The 21,486-nt window shown below is 36.7% G+C and overlaps 1 protein-coding gene across 1 annotated transcript in view; it reads right to left on the reverse strand.

The window, feature by feature from the left end:
• The window catches only part of SLC7A11 (solute carrier family 7 member 11), an 82,473-nt gene that overhangs the window by 31,215 nt on the left and 29,772 nt on the right, over positions 1 to 21,486 (reverse strand). The window contains exon 6 of the mRNA XM_084884265.1: positions 21,377 to 21,421. Coding sequence (XP_084740391.1) covers positions 21,377 to 21,421 — 45 coding nt within the window. The remainder of the gene's footprint in view (positions 1 to 21,376; positions 21,422 to 21,486) is intronic.

A 21,486-nucleotide genomic window follows, 5' to 3' on the forward strand; every position in this document is an offset into this window, starting at 1 on the left:
TGAGCAGTCAGAAGCATTACTACGAGCATTTTTATCCCTTAAAATACTTTAGTTTTTAACCCTACTATTAGAATAAATCAATAGCTTAATAGAATTATTCAGCAAAATGTAGCTTGAGAGTAAATTTTCATTTGCTTGCATTTCATACAAGTAAAAATTTGCATGTCTGCATCTCGTTTTTCTCATATTCCAAAGATTTATGTCTTCCAGATATATTACAGTTGTCCATATTTATGGGTAAACATCAAAATATAAGTAGATGGTTTCCAATAAAATGTTAGCAACTAAATAACTGAGACAGAATATTTTAATAACAAGTTAAGTTTCACACTAACGTCCGAGGCTTATTTTTGTTATATTGTTTTTAAAATGTACCTCTTTAATTTTCATTATTTTCCTCAGGATTTGGCCTAAAGTACACCAATGTAATGCAACATCTCAGGGAACCACTTTTTTATAATGGAGTTCCTGAGACTCAGGTGTATGGCTGCAACCATTAACTACCCACTACAATTTTGTGTTGCTCTTTGCAAAGTAGAAGTTATTCCTGAGAAGTAGCAGATGGACCACATCTTCCAGACTCTGTTTTTTCTAGGTGGGAATGTGACTCATTTATGTGTGTCAATTAATGTGGCAATTTAAGGCTGAGGTGAGGTGGTTAAGAAGTGAGTTGCCTTGTCACCCCATTTCGCTGACAACTAAAGAGTAGCAAAGCAGCCGAAACCAATTTGGCTCAGTGGACAGAGCATCGGCCTGCAGACAAAAAGGTCCCAGGTTCAATTATGGTCAAGGACATGTACCTTGGTTGGGGGCACATCCCCAGTAGGGGGTGTGCAAGAGGCAGCTGATCAATGTTTCTCTCTCATCGATGTTTCTAACTATCCCTCTCTCTTCCTCTCTGTAAAAAATCAATAAAATATATATATATTTTTAAAAAAGAGTAGCAAAGCCACATTCTGGAAGGAATCTGGGTCACAGACACAACCTGTGGAAGAAAGCTACCAGTTGCCAGGGACACCAACAATGGACGACTGTTACTTAAGTTAAAAATTAAACTTTTGGTTATTTAAAGCCATTAAAAACGTGTGGTTTGTTTGTTACAGCAGCTGGTATTACCCTAACAATGATGGGCTACATTATATCAAGACTTTCTGTAAATCTCAATTAATTGGTTTATGTAAAACTTAAAATGGGACCTATACTATATTGTTTTATAATAAGCCAGTATGTGATATAAAACTCTTCAAATAATGTCCCAAATGACAAAATCAAATAAAAAATATTTGCATCCAAAAAAAGCTAGGGTAGTGAAAATTTTATTATTCAAACTTCTCAGAAACAGAGGAAAGAGAGAGCCCATTATTTTGAACCATAAACTTTCCAGCATGCCTGAGAACTGCCACCAATGCAGCAAAGATTAAAGTACAATTGCCCCTTATTTTGTCCAAGGATACATAATAAGATAATGAAAATACTAAAAACAAGACCACTTAAAGTAAATATACTCTCTTTGGCATAGTAAATGAGAATTAGAGTAAAAATTCCCTCATGCCATTAACACGTATCTTAGAAGGAACTAATAAGACTTTATATACACATAAGTCAGGTCTAGTCACATTTTTTCTGAACAGCACACAATAGGAAATGGAACAGGTAAACATAGTAACAGTCAGCCATAACAAATGAGACACTGCTTCTACAGCAAAAAATTGATTCAATACTTCTGACCAACAATGATGAGTCTAATCATCATTAATCATTTCAATTTGATATCTGGTGGTCAAGTGGATATTTGGCTTTCCAATTGGGTGCATTGGGAACCAAAATAGAAAATGGACAATTGGCCCAACCAGAGTGGCTCAGTTGGTTGAGCATCATCTTGTGCTCCAAAAGATTGCCAGTTTGATTCCCCATCAGGGCACATACATACTTGGGTTGTAGGTTTGATCTCTGGTTGGGGCATGTCCAGAAGACAATGGATAGATGTTTCTCTCTTGCATTGATGTTTCCCTCTCTCTCACTTCCTCTCTCTAAGCATTTCCTTGGGAGAGATTTTTTTTAAAAGGACAATTAATAGGATTATAGACTACTCTGTTTGCGCTCAACTCAACCAGATCAGTCCTCTTTACTTGTTTAATGTATTAACTAGTGGTCCAGTGCATAAAATTCATGCACATTAAAAAGAATCCATTAGAGGAAATATTTTAATATTGCTTTTGCCCTTTCTCTATAATAGAAGTGTCAGAGATGAAAGAAAATTAGTAAAATGTATATGAAAATCCTCCTGTCAGAATCTGGGGCACGTCTTGGGACCCAGAGTCAAGTCCCTGCTCACCTGTGTATACCTGGAAATTGTGTGAGACCCAGACCTGGCAGGCCCCACCCCCACTGGGCGAGATGCAAACTCGGCCAGCTCCACCTTCCATCAAGCCCCACCAGGACAGTGCAGCCTCAGGTCCCCCGTTAAGCCCCACTGGGCAGGGGGCACAGCCTCAGGTCCTCTGGCCCACCACCTGGGCAGGGGTTACGGTCTGAGGTCCCCCATCAAGTCCCTCCAGGCAGGGGGCACGGCCTGAGGCCCCCTGTCAAGCCGTGCTGAACCAGGGGGCATGGCCTGAGGTTTTCTGGCCTGCCGCTACAGTGGGAGGCATGGCCTGAAGTCCCATCAAGTTCTGCTGGGCAGGAGGCACAGCCTGAGGTTCCCTATCAAGCCCCACCAGGTGGGGGGCATGGCCTGAGGTACCCTTCCCTGGCCTGGCACCACACTGCCTCAGGTACTTGCTGGTGGCTCATTATGGCTCATTATGGGAATCCCACTGGCGCAACCATCTTGTTAGGGCATGACAAAGTGAGGGTGAATTTGCACATTTCATCTTTATTATATAGGATATTCTGCCAGACAACTGAAATAAACCAATGCTTTCAAACAGTTTTAAAATGACTGCTCTAGATTCTGCAAGTCAAATTGTCTTTAGATAATGTTTTTGGACCCAATGATGGCTTCCTTGAGTATTATAAATATGTGAATTGGTTTCATAAAGTGTCTAAATGTGAATGATTATGTATGTATGTATGTATGTATTTGACCCTATGAAGTTGAAATAATTTTTCAATGCTAACAAATTCCTGTTATACTCAGGGTAACTGAGGGGGAAATCCTTAGTGGGAAAACTATGAAGGGATAGGAGAGCCAATAGCTATGGCCTGGCTTTAGTCAAAGAGGTAAATCCACATGGCAGGGCCACAAAGAACATGACACAGTGGCTGGATGGAGCAGTAAAGAAAAGTGAAGATGAAAAGAAATAGAGTTGATGGGTTAAGCACCCTGCCAGTTTAAAGAGATGATATGTCATCGTCAAAAAATGAGATGATGAAGACTTGTGATTGGAACAGTTGACAGCTCCCTGAAAAGGTCACAAAGGCCTACGGAATGGCAGATCCTCCTGCAAGCCCTCCCTCTCCTCTCCTCAGGCTGTCCATTTACAAAGATTCATATTCCCAGCAGAAATGGAAATGTTGTGATCTTTTATCTTTCAGCTCAGAAGTTAAATCTTTTGAAAAATAAGCTTTTGTGCCTTCATTTTATATTTATTATGACTTTTCTTAGACTACAAAGATTCATAGGCAAACCTCTCTCCAGGGATAATTTGTTCAAGTCACACACAATATGCAATGGCCAGGGGACTATTTGTCCTGGGGAAGCAGAGGTGGCCCTTAGATATACCCTCCACTTAATTTCCTTTCTCGTCTACATTTTCTCTTAGTCTCATTGCCCAATTAAACCTTACAACAAAAGACAAAATTATATATATACTACCTCAAGTATAAATGTGTCTTTTCACAACATCTTTTCTCTGGAGTTTCACCTTTGACATTTGCTTTATCTTGATTTCAGAGAATTATGAACAACTCTCTGGACAGCAATCTGAAGGCTGGGCCTAGTCATGTCCCAGTCACTGGCAGGGACACGGGAGATCACTGGACCTCTCTGGGCCTTTACTTTCTCATCAGTTGAAAAAGGTGTTGAAAAAATGAAATCTAAAGTCCACTTCAGTTAAAATTTCATGATCCAATCCATTTAGCAAATAAAGCAAATCCATGAAGATTGTTTAACAGAATACTTTGAAAAGTCAATTGAGCACTTGCTCATCTATCAGAGCATCCTAAGGAAATTTCTGCCTTTGCCTTGTTCTGTCAATCAGAGGCAAGAATAGGACGCCGACTCTACAATCTCCTCTCCTGTGTTCTAAAGATTATGATTCTATCCTCAACCAGGAACACCAGCACATTAAATCACCTCCCATCACTACAACTTCAAAATGTCAGCCTGGCTGGAAGAAGAATCGATCATTACCACAGATCATGTAAAGGATAAGTGGTCTGTTCACTCTTCTAGAATCTAAAATGCGCTCTGAAGATCAGACCAGGCCTCCAAAAGGCAACATACGTGGAGCCTATTTGCACAGACATTCGTGGACTATATTTATAAGTTGCTGTATTTTATACGGGTAGATTCATTAAAACTTAATGGCAAACAGATTTTTTAAATCCATCTGAATTTCAGGAGGGCATTTGCAGTAATATTACTAAGGATGCTGTCATGTGCATTCTATCAAAATCCTTTAGATAGAGTTTACTCATTTAACCAATGTTTATCAAATACATTCTTTATGCTAGCCATTGTTATAAGTAAAGAGATAAAGGTATCAACCACAACAACAAAAAAATGTATTCTCTCATGGAATCTGAAATTCAAACAGATAAGATACGCAGGCCCCTCTTCCTGGAACACAGTTCTCCCACCACCCCTGGGTCCCCACATGGTTGCCTCAGTCTTGCCAGCTAGTCCCAAATCAGAGTCTCCCTCTCTGGGAAATCGTCCCTTCTTTTCCTAATTACACTCCCTACCCCATAATATCCACCCACTACTCTTTTTAATGAGAAACAAACAAACAAAACATCTTCTAACTCCTGTATTTTCAAATAACTTTATTTATGTATCCATACTCACCAAAGTCTACAAAGAAAGTAAAGCCATTCACTGAGCATTATAAAGTGCCTTCAAGGTATTTGCTCTAAATCTCTAGTGCAAACACTTTTGAAAGGGTTTGCCAGGAATGTTTTTAACCCTCAAGGATAACTCTGCTTTTTATGTAGCTTGTAACCATATAGGGAAAGGGTTGTTGGCCTCGTTGGCCTTTGATATTTTTGCTTGTTTGTTTTACCAACCTCTTATTTCTAAGACAAGTCCTAAAAGAAATGGTTTGTTAAAACAGAGAGATAACTACTTAAGAAAATATAACTTGGGATTTAAAAACACACACACAATTAAAATAAAAGCTTATTTCCAGTAGTGATGGGAAGACATGTAAAACTTGACCATATTTAAATGATTTCAATCAAATCAAGCTATCATTTTGACTCTTCCTCCTATATTATTTACACAGCTGTGAGATAAATCTGTACAACCCTCCCCAAAGAATACTTAAAAAAATAAATGGAAGCAGTGAGGAGGAAAAAAAAAATTAATAAACAAGTTCAGTTAAGAAACAGCTTTAACAGAGAAAAGAAATGTTATTTCACCAAATGCTCATATGAATTGTAAATTATTAAATCTCTAAAAACACCTGATTTATGAACAGGATAACAGAGCCCCTAGCCAAAATCATTTTTAATAAAAAACTTGAAACCTCCTGAAGTTCATCTCAGATTTAATATCAAACACAGCAGCCATTCATGAACATTTCCCATAAAACAGGAACACAGCATGACATAACCGGTGGGCAGCCATCAATGGGGAGTCAGCAATACAAACAAACAGGGTGTCAGAACCATGGACAGGATCAGGCCTCAGAGGAAGCAGCTAATGGAAGTGGGCCACAGACTGAAATGATGTCTCCAAGGAAGGGTAGTGGGGCAAGAAAGACTCACTTCTAAATATACTACAGCAGCTGGCTCCCACTCCTGGTCAAAATATTGAGCTTCCTAAATGACTGCTAAATGAAAGAGCAACACAACAGTGTTTTATGTTGATTTCTGTACATAAATTTAGAATATATCAAATGAATTGGAACCACCATGAGAAAACAAAGGGTAGTGCCCAGCTGGTGTGGTTCAGTGGTTGAGTGTCAACCTAGGAACTAGGAAATCATGGTTCGATTCCCTGGCAGCCTGGGTTGTGGGCTCAATCCCCAGATGGGGGCATGCAGGAGGCAGCTAATTAATTATACTCTCATCATTAATGCTTCTCTCCCTATCCCTTCCTTTCTGAAATCAATAAAAATTTAAAAAAATAAAACAAAGGCTAGTAATGAAATAATCTAATATTGCCATTCTCATTTCTTAAGAAGAATAGACACATCTGAGACATGTAAAAATATGATTCAAATATTTTTCAACAGATATTTGGTTCAAAAATAAGGATGTCAAGAAAAAAGTTATTATTCTTTCTAATATATATGTCTTAGGAACTGTATGTATTACTCTGTTTATAACCTATTTGTCAAAAGATTGTTTCTCAGGAATATAAATCAACTAGTTGCATACATACTATAATAACTAAATTTTTTCATTTTTAATCCCTTATAGGCCAGTTTCAAGAGTAATAAGGGTCATAAAGAAATATTTTTTGCATGTTTCCATTGACATTTCCATTAATATTTGGGCATTTTGTTAAAAATATTCTTGAAAATAGAAAATCATTATAAAAGGTACTCTATTAGTAGAATTCAGGAGCTTTGAAAAAAGGCCAAAATGGTAAAATATTAAAACTAATATTATTGGCAGCTACCTTGTAGGTTACTTTCATTGGCTACTGTTTTTTTTAATCTGAAAAAAAAGATAATGAAGAAACCAACTTAACAACTAACCCTAGTACTCAAAAGAAATTTTTGGACTAAAAGGGAGTTAGTCATACATGTAGAATATATACTTATATATATATATATATATAGCACAGATTATATTGAAATAATATAACCAAAATAACTTAAAAACTATGAGCTTTATATTTCAAAGCATTATACAGATTATTTCCCCATGCATGAAAAGCTAAAAGTAGAAATAGCCTTCATACATGTATAAATTATACTCAATGCTGATTTATTTGGAGAAAAATAATAATAATCAATGCCACCTTTCCCCCAGTAAAAATAAAGTATTGAAAGTTCTAATAATAGTCTGGCCAACGTGGCTTAGTGGTTGAGTGAGTGCCGACCTATGAACCAGAAGGTCATTGTTCAATTCCTGGTCAAGGCATATGCTGGGGTTGTGCATTGGATTCCCATTGGAGGGTATCATACAAGAGGCATTCAATTAATGATTCTCTCTCATTATTGATGCTTCTATCCCTCTGTCCCTCTCCCTTTCTCTCTGAAATCAATGCAAATATATTTTTAAAAAACTTCTAATAATACTATAAAAATGTGTAATAATTGGCAGATATATCAATAGAAAGAATAATGAAGCAGAATAGATTAACTTAAAAAAACAACTTAGTTTAAGACATAGGAACTTAATGTATAACACAATGACTTATATCAAAATTTATAATGTATTATAAACTAGTAAAAAATATCATAAACTAAGGGGTAATATTAGGTTGTTTTTTTTTAATATATTGGTACATTTACCCAATGAAACACTATACCACTATTAAAAATGTTATTTACTGCCCTAGTTGGTTTAGCTCAGTGGATAAGAGTGTTGGCCTCTCAGTTTCTATTCTTGTCAAGGACAATATGCCTAGGTTATGGGCTCGATTCCCAGAAGGGGACATTCAGGAGGCAGCAGATCAGTGGTTCTCTCTCATCATTGATGTTTCTCTCTCTCTCCCTCTCCCTTCCTCTCTGAAATCAATTTTATAAAAAGGCATTTACTAAGACTTTAAAGATCTAGGAAAATTAAATGGAATAACATGAAGTGAAAGAAGCAGGCTAGATCTAGATGAATAGAAAGAGCTAAAGCTGAGCTGAGATATAGCAAACATAGGTGGCAGGGCGGACTTCATGGTAGCTTCAAGCTGCTGGGGATACAGCAATGAGTGACAGAGGAGACTCTGGTGTTCATAGGGTAACAGACAATAAACAAACAAGTAAGTATATTATATAGTGCCACAGTAATAAAGAAAGTGTACATTTATCTTAAGTACTATAATGCAATGCTCTCATGCATGTCACTGGGACACACAAACACACACACACACTGGAAAGCACCTAACTGTCAAAATAGTAACAGAGAGTACTTTGATGTGAAAATGAGATGATAGGTAATTTTAATTTTCTTCTCCATATTTTGGCACTTGACAATGGACCACTTACTACTATTATCAAAAGAAAGAGAGAAATGCTACATATTGTTATTGAAAAGATATGAAAATCATCATGTTTTACTTTGACTTTTTTTTTCCCTTTAGGGTACAGAATACATAATTTTTCCCCCTTTCTATCACTTTACTGAATGGATTATTTGATCACAATGATTGGGAGGAGATTTATGTTGTAGCCTTTTAAGAATGAAATAAACAAGCTGTGTCTGAGAACAAACATATTTGGGATATCTTGTGCTTCTTGGTGGCCCTAGATCAGAGGTGAGCAGTTAGGCAGGCAGGGCTGAGAGGTGAGGGTATTGGCCCAGGAGTTGTGGTTGTAGTTGTGGTTGCTATAGAAATGGCAACCACAGGAATAGTATTTACGTATTTTGGGGAGAATAGGAAACTCCCACTCTGTCTAGTCACAGGCTTGCATCAGACATATGACGGTTTGAAAAACACCTAAGAACCCACACTGCAGCTTCCTCCCCACTGTACTTCAGAGTTCAGGCTGTGCGTTGGCATAAAGACAAACAGCTCCGAGACCCAGAGAGGGACATCACTGAGATCAATTAGGAGTTGCATTTTCCCAACATTTGCAACTTGATCACCTCTCCTTGACAAGTGTTGCAGCATTATGGGACCAAAGAGCCAAACACTTATATACATTTAAGACACATTTAACCTTTCTGGCACCAGACCCTGGGCAGCTACAAAACAGGATTTCAAAATCATGACTTCCTCTTCCTCTCTATCTCACTCATTTCTTTTGTCATTTGCTGGTTCAAAACAAAGTTAATTGTGTCTTCTGTATCAATTTCTCTTTTGCTTGCTTCAGGCCATAATATAGGAAGTGAGATTCTGGTTGTTTGACAAGACCAATACAGAAAGAATAAATATTTCTCCCCAAATAGATATCAGAACTATTTAAAGTATATCTGTAAAGATGTTAGAGAAAATAAAAAGCAGCTATTTCCTGATAATATTCTATCATTTCAGCATTTCCTAATCATAAAGCTTCTGTTTTAATCTTATAACCAATGACCTTTAATAAATGACGTGGAATAAATTATTTAATTCTGCTAGCCAAACCTCATCCATTATGTGTTTGAATAACAGCTTTAGAAAGTTGAATGCAAATGTTAATGCTTTTACACATTTTTAAAATCAGTTTTGTTCTATTCTTAAATGACATACAGGTCACTTCTAATGATTACATTCCTCCTCCAGCTAATTTCAAGGCTACAATCTTGCCATATCCATCTCTCTCAGATTTGTATTCAACAACACTAACTATTTAAAAAGAAGACTAGAAAGGAATTAGGATTTTAACTTGTAAATATAGACAAATCAATCCATCTCTATGGCTTCAATTTCTTTATCTTTACAATGAAAGGGCCAGATAATTGAGGGCTACTTCCGATTCTAACGGTCCAGGACTTTGCAATTTATTCTTCCAAGGTCAAGTTCATTGTGTTTTTAATTGTAACAGTGAATTAGACTAATAAACTTGGCCAGCCATGCTAATGTGTGATGGAAAGAAGAAAAATATGTAGAGAACTATTTGTTTACACAGGTCACATGAATTTCAAACAATTTAGAGACATTATCCTATCCTATCCCTGAGAGAATGAACATGATGGTAGAATGCCAGGGAAGGAGAAGTGGCATCATGAAAGGCCAATGGGAAAGACACTTTGGAGGAACTGAGACATGTCTATAGAAAGCATTGTATGGTGAGCAATACTCCAGGATCAAGAAATGACTGCTGATAAAAATCATCCTATATAATAAAGAGTTAATATGCAAATTGACTATCACTCCAACACACAAGATGGTTGCTCCCATGAAGTCAAAGATGGCCACCTCCATGTGGACACAAGATGGCTATCACAAGATGGCCAGGAGGGAAGGGCAGTTGGGGGCAACCAGGCAGCAGGGGAGGGCAGTTGGGAGCAACCAGGCAGCAGGGGAGGGCAGTTAGGGGCTACCAGGCTGGCAGGAGAGGGCAGTTAGGGGCAATCGGTCCAGCAGGGGAGCAGTTAAGCATCAATCAAAAGTGGTTAGGGGATGATCAGGCTGGCAGGCAGAAGCGGTTAGAGGTAATCAGGCAGGCAGGCAGGTGACAGTTGGGAGCCAGCAGTCCTGGATTGTTGAGAGAGGTCCCAGATTGGAGAGGGTGCTGGCTGGGCTGAGGGACACATACACACACACACACACACACACACATACACACACACACATGCACAAATTTTGTGCACCAGGCCTCTAGTGTATTATAATTTTCAGTCTTTTTCTCATTATGTGTTATATATTATAAACTTTAGTTTTTCACTTATTATAAAATATTACTGTTATGCCATAGACTTCATTTCATAAACTATTTTCCATATAATATTGTACATTCTACCGTATAAAACAGTGGCCTTGGCATTTGAACACCAAATGCTCAACTAATGTGCATAGTATTGAATATTGTTAAGCTTTTGTCATAGATAGCTTTTCCTATCTGTTCCACATGTAAATTTTATGAAAGGGAATATGAGAAAAGGGGAAAATGAGAATATGGCATAGTAATAAACAGTTGCCTGGGAAAAACATCTGATTTTTAAAAGCTATGAGCTTGTCTCCAAAGAAAAATCAATGACATACTATATGTTTTTGAAAAACAACTTCTAAATGTCAGAGATTAGAAATGCCTCACTCTGAGACTGAGGTAATTTCTGCTTCCCATGGTAAATGTTTCAAATAAGGGTGTCCCTTACTTCATCATAATGGTTTTCAAACCCAAAACATAGGCAACTATAAGCAAGGTATTGTCAGATATACCGATCAGTATGTTATTTCTAATTCTCACATAAATGTTGCAAAATAAGCATTAGATTGCATGTTAGAATCCACTTTACCATTGGGTAAGGAATAAATATAAAACTCTCTCTTTCTCCTTCCTTAGGTAGACAGCATAAAAAAAATAATGCAATCTTAACTGGATTATTGGAAATGTCTAATGCTTAAAGTAGAGCTATCATCTTTGGCTAGTGTGGCTCAGTGGGTTAGCGCTTTATCCATGAATCTTATTCCCAGTCAGGGCACACATTCAGGTTGTCGGTTTGATCCCAGTTGGAGGGTATACAGGAGACAACAGACAGATGTTTCGACCTATCAGAGAAGATACCTCTTTGCATAGGCAATTAACTCAATATGTATGTAGAGACATACTAAAAGGCTAGTATGAACATCCTGGAGCACAGAGGTTTGTAAATAATTTTATTTCTTCTGTAGGTATATATGATAATAACAGTGAGAAGAACCCAGGATTTATCACCACACACATTACAGATTGCCCTAACAAGTCTATTAATATCTATATTCTTCCTGGTGCACTCCACCTATCACGGACCCAGTACCTAGCAGGGGTCCTCAAACTTTTTAAAGTGGGGGCCAGATCACGGTCCCTCAGAGAGCTGGAGGGCCGGACTATATGAACTACTAATTCCTACTGTAACACTTCGGCTGCGCTCACTGCACAAAAAACCTGGCAGGCAGGATCAGACTCTCCTGGGGGCTGCATGTGGCCCGCGGGCCATAGTTTGAAGACCCCTGACCTAAGGTGACCCCACTAAATCAGATGCCAGAGCTTGATCTAACCCTAGATCTTCAGACCTAATAATTGAGTTCCCTTGCCACTGGGGTGTCAATCTGGCTTCATTGCCCCCATGCATCCTTTCAAACTTACCATTTCTAAAGTAACTCAAAAAACTTTGGTCCTATATAATCTTCCATTCATCATGAGTTCCAGAAATTGGCCACAGAATCCCTTTTGTGTGTCAGTATTTTTTGACATTTTTAACTCCTGAGACAGATCTTCTACCTATGTTTCTATTCCTTATCCATGCTTCCAAAATAATATCTTCTGCTTGTCAAACCAGATACTTGTGTGTCATCTACAAGAATCATAGCACATATTAAGTCAGTTGAAAGGAAACTCAGAATTTGCTACTCTACCATGCCTTTTCTGTCCCTGAGAAATTTGAGGCTCGGAGAGGATAGAGGATGTAGCTAAAGTTACAAAATTAAATATTTCCAGATCAGAACTAGAACCTTAGTACTTGACTCCAAGTTCAGAGCCCCTTTCCTAACAAGAGTGTGGATCTCTTTTTACAACACCAGCGTGGGTGAATCATGCCGTGCCTGGTAGTGCCAGTTGCCTCCCAGGTCGACTCTTGTCCTGTACTGATTTTACTATTTCCCTCTTCTCCCAATCCTACCTTTCCCCTACAGCAGTGTTTCCCAAACTTTTGACATATGTGTACCCCTTCTATAATTTTCGTAATGCTGAGTATCCCTAGTACTCATGAGAATGTAGAATTAGGCCCAGCTAAGCATGATGCAGTGCATATCTCCACCAAACTCTGGTGCAAGGTGTACCCCCACCAAACTCTTCCCATACCCCTGGGGGTTCGAGTACCACACTTTGGAAACACTGCCCTAGAGCAATGGTCAGCAAACTCTTTGGTCAACAGAGCTAAATATCAACAGTACAATGATTGAAATTTCTTTTGAGAGCCGAAAAACCGACTCTGTGCATAGGCCACAAAGTTTCAGTAGCACTGTGCGTGCGCGTCCGAACATGGTATTTTGTGGAAGAGCTACAATCAAGGGGCCAAAGAGCCGCATGTGGCTCGCGAGCTGCAGTTTGCCAACCACTGCCCTAGAATACAAAATGTTTAAAAGTCAGATCTTTAACAGATCTTATTGAAAATATTTCCAAACTCTGATTTAGGATTTCCATTTGACCTTAAAACCTGAGGGTTTCCTTTATCTTACTAGTACCAGACACTCTTGTGTACTACATGCTTCCCCACATTGGTTCCTATACATTCACCAGCCTAACAATAGAGCCATAATATTATAGAATTGGGAGCAAACTCACACAATAGTCTGCCTCATCTATTCAACCTGCATATCTAAAGAATTACAGCTAAATGATATATCTCTTTTGAGAATTCCAATGCCTAACCAAATTCCCTTTCAACACTTTTGAACATACATTTTACTCTAAAATAAACTCTCTTCTCATTTAATTTAATCTCATTAGCTCTCCCATTAGCATACAGAATACTAGTAAATGATAGCACTTTTTTCATAGAAAAACAAGACAATCTGATGCTTTTGAAGAAAATATGTGAACACTATGTTGACTCATCCTCTCTCTCTAAGCAGTTCTGTAGCCCATATCTTTGGCCTGGGACAGTGTGATGCTATTTACCTGAATTCTCTGCCACATGATATATCACCTTGTTTGACTCCAGCAATGGTTCAACTCTAGGAGGCAATTAGCTTTTCAATGACATTTGTGTTTATTAAAAATAAACACATAAACACATTGAAATGCAACTTTTCAGATTGTAATTCCCTTTAAACTGTATATATAATATGTAATAGCAAAAAATCTACTGAACATGCAACCATGTTCATCTTTCCCTTGCACTGCTTCACATATGCTCAAAACTTGCAACATAACCCCCCCACACCCTGTCCCATTGGCCAATCGATCAGGTCCAAAACTCTTATAATGGAGGCTAAGGTTCACTACATCCCAGCTTCCACACATTACTACCATTTTGTCTTCTACTCTTCACAATCCTTTGCTTTAGGGACAGCAGTTTACACATTATTCCCTGGAACCACTAAACAGTTCCTGGCTTGAGGTACACCCTTCTCTGTCTCAGATGTCTTCACTTCTCTATTCAACCTTTCTGAGTTCTACTTTTCCTCCAACTTCCTCTTCGATAGCAAAGTTACTTCCTTAAATCAGTCATTTCACCACCTAGCACACCCATGCATCACTTCGCTTTGCTTCCCAAAGAGACAAACTGGAAGGTTGGAAAGAGTATGAGCATTGGAGCCAGACAAATATTCCATGCATTGAATCAAATATGGATTATAATCCTAGTCTTTTTGTGAACTATTGGCATGGCCATAGGAAGTGACTCACTTTTATGAGCTTCAAGTTTCTCAACTGAAGAATGGAAATAATATATTGTATTATTAAAAGTGGTACCCTGTAATCCATCTAGTATTCAGATTGCAAAATACCATTAATGGTTTTAATAAAAGTTATGCAATTTTAAATTAAGCAAAAATTCATAGAAACAATTTGGGAGTAAATTAACACTGGTATTCTTGTTTTGTATCAACTCAATAGCTTCTTTTCTACAAATAAAAATAACAGCTTAGGTACATGATACCAGCCACTCAGATCAAGACCTTGTTTGTCAGATTTCATAGACTTTCTTGGTAAGATAGTGAACCTAAAAATAGGTGACTGCAGCGCAAGTACAAGTCGCCCATCCATTATATCTGCACCATCAGTCAACAGTGTGAGAATGACAGTTTGGGTGTGGGCATAGAAATATTTGGTTGAGAAGGGGGGAAAAAAATCTGCCAAGAAATTCATTCTGATTATGATGCGTGAGTGTATTCCCACCTGAAGGAGGTTAGAGACTATTAAATAAAAAGCAGTTCTCATCATCTTCTGAACCTTTTAACTACTAATAATTGGTACTTTGCTGATAATGCAGAACAACTTTTCAAGCTGATTAATAGATTATGTGTGTAGAAGAGGCACCCACGTTCATAAAACAATTATGCTAATCCTCTAAATTTTTTTCAAAGATTATGAAATATTCTAATCTTTGAAGAATATAGGTTTTGGTTGCAGATGGTGTTTGTATATTGCCTGTTGAGCTCATTAACATTTTGAATTTCACATATTTTATCCTCACCATCCCATGAGAACTGTAATAGAAGGATTATTACCCTCTATTTAAAAGTGGTAAACACAAGTTCAGAAGCAATTTAGAGGTCTATCCAAGGTCAAACAGCTAGTTAAAAGAGGTCAGGATTCAAATGTTGGTTTCCTGAACCAGTCCTATTTTCTCAGAAAGTGACTAAGGAAGTGACTGTTTTTACAGTTCATCAAAGTGAAGGAAATCCTTCTGTATTTGAAAGTCTCAACCTTACTTGTCTCACTTCAGATGTTTACGCTGGTAACACATTCTAGCTGCACCTATATAAATTCAGAAGTTACTCAATTTCCTGAGTAGATCGATAAGCAGAGTCAATGTTTGAATATGACTAGAACAAAACTATCAAAATTATTTCAGTGCATGGCAAGTGTCAGTGTAATGGCCTTGATGCATCTTATCTCTGCCTATAATAAACAACATGGGATATTATCCTATTTTTGTGAGAATCTTAAAACAACACTGAATCTTAATGAATGCCACCCAGCAGGCCACAGACTAGAGATTAGTGATCTAAGAAGTTTGTCCCCAAATATAATTCAGAACATAAAATTTATTTATGAGCCACCTATTGGGAATAGCCATCAACTTTTAAATCCAGGCATAGAGAAGGACAGCTGATTTACATAAATGAGAATATGAATTAAGGGAGTTACTAAAGTGTAAACTCAAAAACAGAAGCTGTACTAATGGCTAATTTATTGCTTCTGATTGTAGAAAGTATTTCCTTTTAGTTAAGCAGATTCCAACTCTGTTATCTCCAGTGTGTGTCACTTAATTTCTCATTTGTGTTGTGCCTATTACAGTCATGACATTTGGCCTACCCTACTATGCCACCCAACCCACAATTTATCAAAGTTTGAAATGGTCATAAAAATTAGCAGGTTGCTAATCACGTGCAAGTGAAAATATTGGTAGTTCAATTCAAGGAAGTTACAGCCAGAGTCTCATTTCATTGTTTATGGATTGTATCTGTTTAAAGACATTATAGAGGAGATCCATGCATGTGGTGAAAGGCTAGATTAAGTAGTATCCATATTCTCCTCTAATTCTGAAAATTTTTGAATATTTTATGGATAACTAAAGAGAACAAAAATAGAGGGTAAAATTAAATCCATCACTATTATTGCTCCTAAAGAATGAGTCAACACTCAAAATGTAAATTTCAATAATATTAAAGCTCAAACTTAGAAACAACTAACATTAAAGGATGTAGAATAGTTAAAATTTTAAAAATTAAAAAATCTAAATGACTTCCACAAAGCACTTGAAGGATTAGCTATCTTCTTTGTTTATTGCCTGATAAAATATTATAATATAATACTATAATTTTTGTACCACATATTTGGCACATTAACCTTATATGAACAAACTTTTTCAACCAAATGCATTTTTATACATATATAAAACTGAGAAATGGAAGGATTTTGATCCCAGGACACATAAACACATGTCCTATTAGTGAGAAATATTTGAACTGAGGAAAGGTGAGAATAAGTAACTTGATAACCTTGATCTCTGAATACAGAATCATCTATTTTCTGTGACATCTGGCCAAATCTCAACCTTTTGCCTGCCTCAGTGGCTCAACCAGTATAATTATACTCCTGCTGTGAAACATATTTAAAAATTGATTTGCAAAACTTTTTCTGTTTCCAGAAAAAAAAATGCACCAAATAGAATGAATTTAATTTAGGTATTATTGATTTCAACAATTGAAGAAATGTACTGTCACATATTAAGATATTCTAACAATGCTTTTTTTTTTTTTTTTGCAATGGGTAACTTTTTGTGACAATTAGTTTCCATACCTTAAGAGCACATATTATTTGAGTATTTGTGAAAGAAATGTTAGAAGTTTTCTGAACTTTGTAGATAGATAACTTTGTAATTAAAAAAACAGAATGTTGATATAATCTGCACATACAGTTGAGACATTATATGCTATTTCCTAGCACCTGTTAAATTAGAAAGCTACAACACATAAAAAGGGAGATTTATCTCTCATAGAAAACTGCACCCTTAAAATGCCAAAATGCAAGATCAACGACTTTCACTCAACTTTTAATGTGCTGCCCTACAACTTCACTACAGCACATTTGGGCAAGATTTTTAAATTGTTTTGTTTTGCTGTTTTTAACCAGGTTAATAGTTTTATATGTCTTATAAGAAATATAATATTATTAATAAACTAGAGGCCCAGTGCACAGATTCATGCATTTGTGGGGTCGCTCAGCCTGACCTGTGCCCTCTTGTAATCTGGGACCCCTCTGGGGATGTTGAACTGCCAGTTTTGGCCTGATGCCATAGGCCATGGACGGGCCAAAACCAGCAGTCCGACATTCCCTGAGTGATGTAGTAGTACACAAAGTTGCAGGGAGTCAGGGAGGAGCCCAAACTGCTGCCAGCCCCATGCCACTTCTGCTCATCCTGGCCCTGCTGCAACTGCCACCATTACTCAGTAGCACACTGCTGCAGAGGTGGGAGGCTCATGCCACTGCCATAGCTGTACTTGCCAGCCATAAGCCCAGTGCCTGGTGCCCATCAGTCAGCTTAGTGGTGCTCCCTGGTGGTCAGTACACATCATAGCGACTGGTCAAATGGTCCTTTGGTCATTCAGTCACTTAGGCTTATATATATATATAGACTAGAGGCCCGATGCACAAAAATCGTGCAAGAGTAGGCCTTCCTTCCTCCAGCTGCTCACACCAGCTTCCCTCGCAGCCCTGGCTTTGTCTGGAAGGTCATCTGGAAGCATTTACAGTCTAATTAGCATATTATGCTTTTATTATTATAGGTACCTTTACATTAGCTTAATACAAATTGATAGGGATAAAAACACATATACTACAAATGCATGCAACATCTGAACTGAATGAAAATAACATGATGCTGGGCCATTTATGAACCAGTCTGATACCATCACACTGTCTTAAATGTCTTTGGGCATTTTTCCCAACCCAAGTTTCTCTCCTTTGAAGTTATCATTGGTACAAGGTGTGATGTGATGACTTTCAGGCATCAATTAATATAAATTGGCAGCAAGCGTAGTATTAATTAAACATGACACTCTGATTATTTAAACCTCCTATTAAAGTTGATTATTCAGAGCATGTTGATAGCCTGCTCTTCAAAAATGACTGATGATATCAAGCTTTACTGACTTCCTCCAAGTCTACTATTTCCAACTCTTCAGAACAGAAGGAATAAATGAAGTGAGAAGAACACCGAAACAAGGCTAATAGGCAAACCGACTAATCTCAGACTCCCAAGGTCAAAGTAAAGCAATTCATTTCTTGCCTTTCATCAACACAAGACATGATTTATCAATCTGAGAGCAGGATTACAAACATTATACATCTCAATAATATGTTCTTTGCACTGTGTAACTTTTTGAACAATGATGGATTGCAGTCGCCACAAAAGTAATATCATAGGCAAAACCTATTAGATTTGCAAATAAAAACATTTCAATTTTTAAAAGCAGAGGTACTTATTAGCAATCATAACTACTACACACTTCATTGAGGGGAGGAGCAATATTATTTTAAAAATCAGATATTCATTGGGATTCTATCACTTATGTGATCTAAACTTTAGACTTTTATGCTCCTCAACATACTATTCTTACTTTAATATATTCATTTATGGAGCCAGTCACCATGCTATAGATAATTACTAAATGCAACATTTTTATGTTATTGGAAAATGTCAAAGATATTATTGCATTTTCACATAAAAATGGTAAATGTCCCTTAAGGATTGCTACTTCTACAGTCCAAAGCTGTTTTTAGAGAAGAAAACATTATAAGGAAGATCATTGGAATATTTTTTTAACATTATAAAGGTAATCATATAGCAGGAATTTTGCCTCAAATTTTAGGATTAGTGTTTCATAAGCTATTAAGAATAGGTGAGATAATAAGAAAGAAGTCACAAACCAATTATTTTGATGATATTAATCTCCCAGATTATCTCTCACTTGCTATAACACTTACAGAACTGTTCCATAAGCCATGCTCCTAATGGAAGTTAAGAAATTATTCTGTAGAGTAATATTAGGTAATTTGAAATATTTTCACCAATGTTAAATTATATATATAAAGGATTGTCAATAGTGATCACGAAACCGTATTCGCCGTTCAACATATCTTAAATCACATTTTCACTGATTAAAGTAATGACCACTTTTTCTATTCGGTCACAATTTAAGGCAAAATTTATTGCCTAGGTGGAGGAGGATACTACAAGATGTTGTACCTGCAGCTGATGATTCATTTCACCAGCTGCCAGAGAGCTGCGCGCTGCCGAACACCTGGACATACGCACTGCGGCTGTTGGGGAAACACATTTATCTTGGCACATCACAAAGGAGATGAAATTATAATTTTTCTCCCTTGTAACGAAAAGTACTTTGGAGCTGTGTCGACCTACAAAATAATACAAATTACACATCTGGAATAGGTCCACATAATTTTACCATCTGTTCTCTATTTTCAACCATGAATATGTCCCAAAGCATTCTTTGTGTTTAAAAAAATAAGATTTATTTTTTAAAGACTTGGACTGGTTGTCAACATTGCAGGGAAATGCTATTTTTTTTAAATTTAATACACTGAATAAATTGCTCAAAACCCTGAATTTCTTTGGTTGATAAATAATGCATAATACAAATTTAATCAGTAGTTTTCATTAAGGGGATTTTGTGGCTATCTCGGATTCTGATTTTGAGAAAATAAATGTGTTGGCTAAGTCTTATGCAAAGTCTTCTGTGCAAAAACTAAATATCTGAGTATCTAGTATGAAAGAAAAATGGTATCAGACAGGTCTTTCTTCAACTGAAGTTTCAATAGTTTCTCATTATCTTGACCTAAAAATCCAAAGATTCTTACTTAATTTCTCCTGAGAAGTTCCTTAGTTAAACACATTAAAATATCATATCAAAATAAAGGTATTTTAGGAATATTTAACACAGTTTTCAGAAATATCAGTTCCAGAAAATGAAAATATTTCATCCAAGGTAACAAGTGATAATAAGCTTAGTCTACATCAGTTTTGATAGTTACTTTTAATTTATTATAAAACTCTTATAGCTAATGTTTCTCTTTTAAAATGCAAGTTTATTTTCTCTAAATATAAAAATTCAATGAATCTGTACACAAGATAGGAGAGAGCACAATTTTGATGCTGAAAGTTTAAAAAACAAGCTTCAATATGGTGTGAAATAATTTTTCATATTTCTGCCAAAAACACTGAAGAAAAAGAACAGCTTCGAATATTTAAATATAGAAAACACTCTTATCTGGGTAATATTTACCTTTCTCCTAAAATAAGGACATAATAATAGTAACAACAACCAAACAATTATCTATAAAAATAAAATGGTAATATGCAAATTAGACAGGACAGCCAAACGACCTTCCGGACATCATTCCACATGTCTTTCTGGATGAAGCTGTGGCAGCAGGGATCGAGGCAGAGGCAGTTAGGGGTGCTCAGGCAGACAGGTGAGTGGTTAGGGGTGATCAGGCAGGCAGGCAGGTGAGCAGTTAGGAGCCAGAGGTCCCAGATCATTAGAGAGATGTCCAACTGCCAGTTTAGGCTTGATCCCCAGAATTGGGCCTAAACCAGCATTCGGATATTCCCTGAGGGATCCCAGATTGGACAGCCCAGATTGGAAATGGTGCAGGTCAGACTGAGGGACCATGAATTTTATGCACTAGGCCTCTAGTATTGAGAATAAAAATCAATAATCACTAATCTAAGTACTAATCTAAGTACTTAATATACATTAACTCATTTCTACAACCCAATGAGGCAGATACTATTAGTATTCTTATTTTTTTTTTTTTTAGGTGAAAACTTTCTTTGCAATAAAAAAACACTGAATTAATACATAATTGTCCTTCAATATTTGTATATATATGGAAACATCGATATTATTAATGTGTGAAACTAAGGCCCTGTTAAATCTATGTTAAGTATATGTATAGATATAAAATAGGTTACCAAAATATAACTCTATTCTTTTATGCTTTCAGGTTCTATAATTTAGTGCCAAATGTAGAAGATGCAATAAAGTTATTGGCATCTTGTTTATGATAAAATCAAATAAAGTTTATCTGCCTAAGAAAATTATAATTATGATAAGTATAAAGTTGATTAGCCCACACTAAATTTCTTCTTGAGGTCTACATTTCAACTATATAGCCTTACATTTATTCCTCATAAGTATTTCAGAGTAAATATGGCTACTTACTTTTCAGGATTTTCTACTTCTTCAGTAACGAAGTTGAGATAAAACCTAAAAAGATACAAATTATAAGCAATTAATATATTTTATGATCATAATTCAAAGTTTCAAAATTT

Source organism: Pipistrellus hanaki (genome assembly GCF_964339955.1).
Source record: "Pipistrellus hanaki genome assembly, chromosome: 5".
In the NCBI taxonomy this organism is placed as follows: Eukaryota; Metazoa; Chordata; class Mammalia; order Chiroptera; family Vespertilionidae; genus Pipistrellus; species Pipistrellus hanaki.